Here is a 7865-nt window from a genome sequence, read left to right as displayed (position 1 = left end):
CCCATCCCATTCCCATCCTATTCCCATCCCCACTTCCATCCCATTCCCATCCCAGTTCCCATTCCCACCCCATTCTCACCCCCATTCCCATCCCCAATTCCCATCCCAGTCCCATTCCCATCCCCATCCCATTCACTTCCCATTCCCATCCTATTCCCATCCCCATCCCATTCCCATCTCAGTCCCATCCCAGTCCCATTCCCATCCCAGTCCCTGTTCCCATCCCCATTCTCACCCTCATTCCCATCCCCAATTCCCATCCCATCCCATCCCATCCCACCCCATCCCATCCCACCCCACCCCATCCCATCCATCCCATCCCATCCCATCCCATCCCATCCCATCCCACCCCATCCCATCCCATCCCATCCCATCCCATTCCACCCCATCCCATCCCATCCCACCCCATCCCACCCCATCCCATCCCATCCCATCCCATTCCACCCCATCCCATCCCATCCCATCCCATCCCATCCCATCCCATCCCATCCCATTCCCATTCCCATTCCATCCCATCCTCCTCCCCTCCCACCCCCCACCCCCCCGCCCCCATCCCCGGTGACCCCGAATCCCGCAGCGCTCCCGGAGCCGCCCCAGCTCCGCGCTCCCCCCGTCCTGGAGGCCGGTGCCAGCGCCAGCGCCAGCTGCCACCTCACCGGCGCCTTCCCCGCCGCCGCCGTCCGCCTCGGCCTCGCCCTGGCCGGCCGCAGCCTCAACGTCACCGTCACGGCCGCCGGGGACGTCCTGACGGCCGCCGCCACGCTGGCCCCCCCCGCGCCGGGCCGGCTGGACCTCACCTGCACCGCGGCCGTGGCCACGGCGGCGCGGACGGCGCACCGGCTGCTCCACGTCTACCGTAAGGCGCCGCGCGTGGCGCGGGGGCCGCCGGAGCGCGTGGCCAAACCCGTGGGTCCCACCGCGCCTCCCCGCAGGTCTCCCGGCTCCCGTGCTGGAGCTGAGCCCGGCGCTGGTGCCGGCGGGCGCCGAGGTGACCGCGCTGTGCCGCGCCGGCCCCGCCGACCCCCCCGGCGTGCGGCTGCAGCTCCGCGATGCCGCCGGGGGGGTCCTGGCCGAGGGGCCGCAGCTGCGGCTGGAGCTGCGCCTGGTGGCGCGGCGGGAGGACGACGGGCGGCACTTGGGCTGCCGGGCCAGCCTGGCCCTCGGTGACAACACGGTGACAAAGGACGCGGCCGCCCGGCTCGCCGTGCTCTGTGAGTGCCGCGCCGGGGGGCCCGGTGCTGCCGGGGCTGATCGCGGCCGTTCACCCCGCGGTCTGCCCCAGGTTCTGGTATAGGGTGGGAATGACCCGTTGGAGAGCGGTGAAAAGGGACCTGGGGTCCTGGGGACAGCAGGATGAGCATGAGAAAAGGGTTTAGTTCAGATACTATCAGGATATACTCAGGGAACATATATATACACATATATATAATATATACAGCCATAGCACCCTGAGAACGCCCCATCCCGTCTGATGTGGGAAGCTAAGCAGGGTCGGGCCCGGTCAGTGCTTGGATGGGAGACCAATGGTACCTGGGTGGGATTAGAAAGGGGTGGTCAGTGGGTCAGAGGGGTTCTCCTGCCCCTCTGCTCTGCCTTTGAAAAAGGCTTTAGTTCAGATACTATCAGGATATACTTGGGAAACGTATACATATATATACATATAATATATACAGCCATAGCACCCTGAGAACGCCCCATCCCGTCTGATGTGGGAAGCTAAGCAGGGTCGGGCCCGGTCAGCGCTTGGATGGGAGACCAGCTGGGAACAGCGGGTGCTGTGCCAGCTCAGCTGGGTGTTCCTGGGTGTTCCTGCTCCGGGGGGTTGTTGGACTGGATGAGCTTTCCAGATCCCTCCAACCCCTGGGGTTCTTTGGTCTTTTCCAGACGTGCCCGAAATGTCCCCGAGCGACTGTCCCGGCAACCGCACGTGGCTGCGGGGCACGCGGGAAGCGCTTTCCTGCCGCGCCACCGGCAACCCCGCGCCCACCGTCACCTGCGGCCGCAACGGCAGCGCCGTCAGCACCGCGGAGCCCGAGCCCGTCACCCGCTCCCGCGCCGGCACCTACGTCTGCACCGCCGCCAACAGCCAGGGCACGCGGAGCCGCCTGGTCACCGTCCGCGTGGAGTGTGAGTGGCGCCGGCGCCCCCCGCCGCGGTCGTGCCGGCGGCACCGGCGCTCACCGGGGTTCTGTGTGTGTGTGTCCCCCCCGCAAAAGACGAGCCCACGCTGAGCGAGCGTGGCTGCCCGGCGCGGCGCACGTGGCTGGAGGGCGAGCGCCGGGAGCTGCTGTGCCGCGCCGACGGGGACCCCCCGCCCAGCACCCGCTGCGCCCGCGACGGCGACACCGGCCGCGGTTGGGGCGGCCGCGCCGTCACCCGCGCCGACGCCGGGCACTATGTGTGCCGGGCCACCAACAAGCATGGGGCGGCCGTCCGGAGCGTCACCATCACCGTGGAGTGTGAGTGGGGGATCTGGTGGGGAGGGGGATGCCGGGGATGGGATGAGGGATCTGGTGGTGCCGGTGGTGCTGGGGTTGAGATGGGGCTGGGACAGGGATGCCACAGCCAGGCTGTGGATCCGGCGATGCCAGGGCTGCTGTTCCCCATGCCGGGGCTGCCGGCTGTGCCGGGGATGCTGTGGCTATGCCGGGGATGCCGTGACCATGCTGGGGTTGCCATGGCTGGGATACCATGACCATGCCAGGGATGCTGTAGCTGTGCTGGGGTTGTCATGCCAGGGATGCCATGGCCATGCCGGGGATGCCATGGCTGGGTTGCCATGGTTGGGTTGCCATGGCCACACCGGGGTTGCCATGGCCATGCTGGGGTTGCCATGGCCATGCTGGGGTTGCCATGGCCACGCTGGGGTTGCCATAGCCATGCCATGGTTGCCATGGCCATGCTGGGATTGCCATGGCTGGGTTGCCATGGCCGTGCCATGGTTGCCATGGCCATGCTGGGGTTGCCATGGCTGGGTTGCCATGGCCACGCCAGGGTTGCCATGGCCATACTGGGGTTGCCATGGCTGGGTTGCCATGGCCACGCTGGGGTTGCCATGGCCATACTGGGGTTGCCATGGCCATACTGGGGTTGCCATGGCCATGCCATGGTTGCCATGGCCATACTGGGGTTGCCATGGCTGGGTTGCCATGGCCACGCCGGGGTTGCCATGGCCATGCCATGGTTGCCATGGCCATGCCGGCCCAACTGGGACCCGCCCCCCCGCAGACCAGCCCAGCCTGGGCGACTCCGGCTGCCCCGCGCGGCGCCGCTGGGTGGAGGGGGCGCCGCTGGAGCTGAGCTGCGCGGCCAGCGGGAACCCCCCCCCCAGCGTGGCCTGCGCCAAACTGGGGACCCCCCCGGGGCCCCCGCGCGGCCCCAACGTCACCCGCGCCCACGCCGGCACCTACGAGTGCCGCGCCACCAACGCGCACGGCTCGGCAGCGCGCAACGTCACCGTGGCCGTGGAGTGTGAGCGGGGGCGGCTGGGACACGGGACATGGGGACAATGGGGATACTGGGGATACTGGGACATTGGGGACAATGGGACATGGGGACACTGGGGAACTGGGGACACGGGGACACGGGGACAATGGGGATACTGGGACATTGGGGACAATGGGACATGGGGACACTGGGGAACTGGGGACACTGGGACACGGGGACAATGGGGATACTAGGGACACTGGGGACAATGGGGATAGTAGGGACACTGGGAAACTGGGGACAATGCGGATACTGGGACATTGGGGACAATGGGACACAGGGACACTGGGGATACTGGGACACTGGGGACATGGGGACACTGGGGACATGGGGACACTGGGGATGATGGGACAATGGGAAATGGGGACACTGGGACACTGGGGATCTGGGACAGTGGGGACAATGGGGAACTGGGACACTGGTGTGGTGCCGGGCTGTGTTTTTAGGGTGAATCCCTGCGGTTTGGGGTCAGATGGGTGCTGGGGTTTGTTGGGTGCTGGGGTCTGGGTGCTGGGCTGGGTGCTGGGCTGCATTTTAGGGTGAATCCCTGCGGTCTGGGGTCAGATGGGTGCCAGGGTTGGTGAGTGCCGGGGTTGGGTGCTGGGGTTGGTGGGTGCTGGGCTCTGGGTGCTGGGGTTGGTGGGTGCCGGGCTGTGTTTTAGGGTGACTCCGGCGGTTTGGCTCAGACGGCCCGTCGGTGCCGGTGCTGCGGGTGCTGCCGTCGCCCGCCGTGCCGCGCGGCTCCAGCTTCACGGTGGAGTGCGGGGCGGAGGGGCTGCCCCCCCCGGCGCTGCGCTGGGCGCTGCCCCCGGCGCCCAACCTGCGCGTGGCCCCCGACAACCGCTCGGTGGCCGTGGCGGCCGCCGGCGCCCACAACCGCGGCCTCTACACCTGCACGGCCGCCAACGCGCACGGCCGGCGCCAGCGCAGCGTCCGCGTCACCGTGCACGGTGAGGGCGGGGACCCCAACTTCTGACCCCAACCCCCAGATTTCCAGCCCCAAAGCCCCAACTTTCTGATCCCAAACCCCCAGATTTCCAACCCCAACCCCCCAGTTTTCCAGCCCCAAACCCCCAACCCCCCAACTTTCTGACCCCAAACTTCTGACCCCAAACACCCCAGTTTTCTGACCCCCAAACCCCAGATTTCCAGCCCCAAACCCCCCAACTTTCTGCCCAAAAACCCCCAGTTTTCCAACCCCCAAACCACCCAACTTCTGACCCCAACCCCTCCAGTTTCCCCAGTTTTCCAGCCCCAACCCCCCAACTTCTGACCCCAACCCCCAGATTTCCAACCCGAGCCCCCAACTTCTGACCCCAAATCCCCCAGTTTCCCAGCCCCAAAATCCCCCCAGTTTTCCCATTTGCCAGTTTTCCAGTCCCAGTTTCCCCAGTTCCCCCAGTTATCCCAGTGTCCCCATTTCCCCAGTTTCCCCAGTTCCCAGTTATCCCCGTGTCCCCATTTCCCCAGTGTCCCCATTGTCCCCATTTCCCCAGTGTCCCCAGTTATCCCAATGTCCCCAGTGTCCCCAGTTATCCCAGTGTCCCCATTTCCCCCAGTTTCCCCGTGTCCCCAGTTCCCCCAGTGTCCCCATGTCCCCATTTCCCCCAGTGTCCCCATGTCCCCAGTTCCCCCAGTGTCCCCATGTCCCCGTGTCCGCAGAGGGCCGCGCGGCGCTGGCGGCGGCGCTGGGCTCGCTGGGCGCTGTGACCGCGCTGGCGCTGGCGGCCGCCGGCGGCGTCTACCTGAGGAGCACGGTCTGCAAGAGGGGCGAGTACAACGTGCGCCAGGCCGAGGGCTCCGGCCGCGCCCGGCGCCACCGCGGCCCCCGCGCCGAGCTGCACGGCATTCCCCTCGCCGAGCCCTGAGCATGGAGCCACCGCGGCCACCGCGGCGAGCTGCACGGCATCCCGCTGGCTGAACCCTGATCACTGCATCACCGCGGCCACCGCGGCCACCGCGCTGAGCTGCACGGCATCCCGCTGGCTGAACCCTGATCACTGCATCACCGCGGCCACCGCGGCCACCGCGCCGAGCTGCACGGCATCCCGATGGCTGAACCCTGATCACTGCATCACCGCGGCCACCGCGGCCACCACGGCCACCGCGCCGAGCTGCACAGCATCCCGATGGCTGAACCCTGATCACTGCATCACCGCGGCCACCGCAGCCACCGCGGCCACCGCGCCGAGCTGCACGGCTTCCCCCTCACCCAACCCTGAGCATGGAGCCACCGTGGCCACCGCGCCGAGCTGCACGGCATCCTGCTTGCCCAACCATGATCATGGCATCACCGCGGCCACCGCGCCGAGCTGCACGGCATCCTGCTTGCCCAACCATGATCATGGCATCACCGCGGCCACCGCGCCGAGCTCTACGGCATCCTGCTCACCCAACCTTGATCACGGTGTCACCGCGGCCACCGCAGCAAGGTCTCCGGCATCCCACTCACCCAACCCTGATTGTGGTGCCATCGCACCGAGGTCTATGGCATCCCGCTCGCCCAGCCCTGACTGCGGTGTCACCATGGCGAGGTCTCCAGCACCCGGCTCACCCAACCCTCATCATGGCACCACTGTGGCACCACCGCGGCCACCGCGATGAGGTCTCCGGCATCCCGCTCGCCCAACCCTGATCACGGTGTCACCGCGGCCACCGCACTGAGCTCTACAGCATCCCACTCGCCCAACCTTGATTGTGGTGCCACCGCAGTGAGCTCTGTGGCATCCCGCTCGGCCAGCCCTGACCGTGGCGTCACTGCGGCACCACCGCGCCAAGGTCTCCGGCATCCCGCTCACCCAACCCTGATCATGGTGTCACCATGGCCACCACGCCGAGGTCTATGGCATTCCATTCGCCCAACCCTGATCATGGCACCACTGCGGCAAGGTCCATGGCATCCTGCTCGCCCAACCCTGATCGCGGTGTCACCACGGCCACCGCGGCGAGGTCTCCAGCATCCCACTCGCCCAACCCTGACCGTGGCGCCACCTCAGCCCCCCGACCCAATTTGGGGCGAACCGGAGGGGTTTTGGTGTCTTGTGGTGGTTTTGAAGCATTTCAGTGCCACACCGAGAACTGGGGGGATGCGGAGGTTTTGGGGGGGGGGTGGGGTCACTTTTGCACCCCCCGCCCGGCATGCGGGGGTTTGGGGGGATTTGGGCAGTTTTTGGGGTGTTTTTTAAGCGTTTTAAGGCAGAATTGGGGGGGGGGGGGTCGCGGCTTTCCCACCTATAAATAAATAAATAATTCTGTTTTCATGGGGGGGGGTGATGGTGACGATGGGGGGAGGGGGACCCCACTCTGACCCCCCCTGCCAGCTCTGGGGAGGGACCCAGGCGTCCGGGGGCCATTGGGGTGCACAGATATAAAGGACCCAGGCGTCCGGGGGCCATTGAGGTGCACAGACATAAGGGACCCAGGCGTCCGGGGGCCATTGAGGTGCACAGACATAAAGGACCCAGGCGTCCGGGTCCCCTGGGGTACACAGACATAAGGGACCCAGGCGTCCGGGTCCCCCCCAAGTGCCCATTTTCCCGCTCTTCGTGTCCCCATCTGTCCCCAAACTCCGCCCCACGTCCCCAACCCACAGCCCCAGACAGGGACCCCAGCCCGGCCACCCCCCCATTGTCCCCAAACCCCCTCCCATGTCTCCACCCCCCACCCAGGACCCCCCATCTCCCCACGAGGCCACCAGCGGTGACATCCAGACCCCCCATGTCCCCCCCACCCCGAGCAGGTGACACCGGGACACCCGCTGCCATGGTCACCGGGACATTTAATTGCTCCCAAGAGCCCCCCCACCCCAAAGTCGCCACCGTGACCCCCCCCCGCCCCCCCCCGGGCGCCACCGGTGCCAGCACCGGGGACACCGGGGACACTGGGGCCGGGGGGTCCCGCTCTTGCCGGGGACGTTCCAGCAGCGCCAGCACCGCACTCGGTACTTCCGGTACCTGCGGGAAAACGGGGGGAAGCGCTGCGGGGGGGTCCCCGGGGTTTGGGGGTCCCCGGGGTTTGGGGGTCCCCGGGGTTTGGGGGGGTCCCCGGGGTTTGGGGGGGTCCCCGGGGTTTGGGGGGGGTCCCAGGTTTGAGGGTTCCCTGGGGGTTTTGGGGGGTGTCCCAGGTTTGGGGGGGTCCCTGGGGGTTTTGGGGGGGTCCGTACCGGATGCCGCAGGCGTTGCACAGGGGGGTCCCGTTCTCGGCCACTCGCCACAGGGGGGTCCGGCGCGTCTTGCAGGAGGCGCAGCGCCGGCGGCCTGGGGGGGGCACAGCACCCCAAGTACAGCGGGGGGGCCCGACCCTCCCTGGGGTCCCTGTCCTGTGTTGGGGGGGTCCCTGTCCCACCCTGGGGGTCCCTGTATTGGGGGGCTCCCCCCGCC

At 67.5% G+C, this 7865-nt stretch overlaps 1 protein-coding gene across 1 annotated transcript; it reads left to right on the top strand.

Moving 5' to 3' along the window:
- Positions 1 to 577: 577 nt before the first annotated feature.
- Positions 578 to 5354, top strand: ICAM5 (intercellular adhesion molecule 5; the record flags this gene model as incomplete). Its single annotated transcript, XM_082077630.1, has 7 exons — positions 578 to 856; positions 933 to 1211; positions 1885 to 2127; positions 2217 to 2459; positions 3229 to 3471; positions 4173 to 4436; positions 5149 to 5354. Coding segments are annotated over 7 exons (1757 nt in total), but the record flags the coding sequence as incomplete, so codon positions are not given.
- Positions 5355 to 7865: the final 2511 nt, after the last annotated feature.

This window comes from Streptopelia decaocto (assembly GCF_964273445.1).
Source record: "Streptopelia decaocto genome assembly, contig: HAP1_SCAFFOLD_2364, whole genome shotgun sequence".
Classification (NCBI taxonomy): domain Eukaryota; kingdom Metazoa; phylum Chordata; class Aves; order Columbiformes; family Columbidae; genus Streptopelia; species Streptopelia decaocto.
The sequence above is the reverse complement of the archived record's forward strand: the minus strand, read 5'-3'. Positions and strand labels throughout refer to the sequence as shown.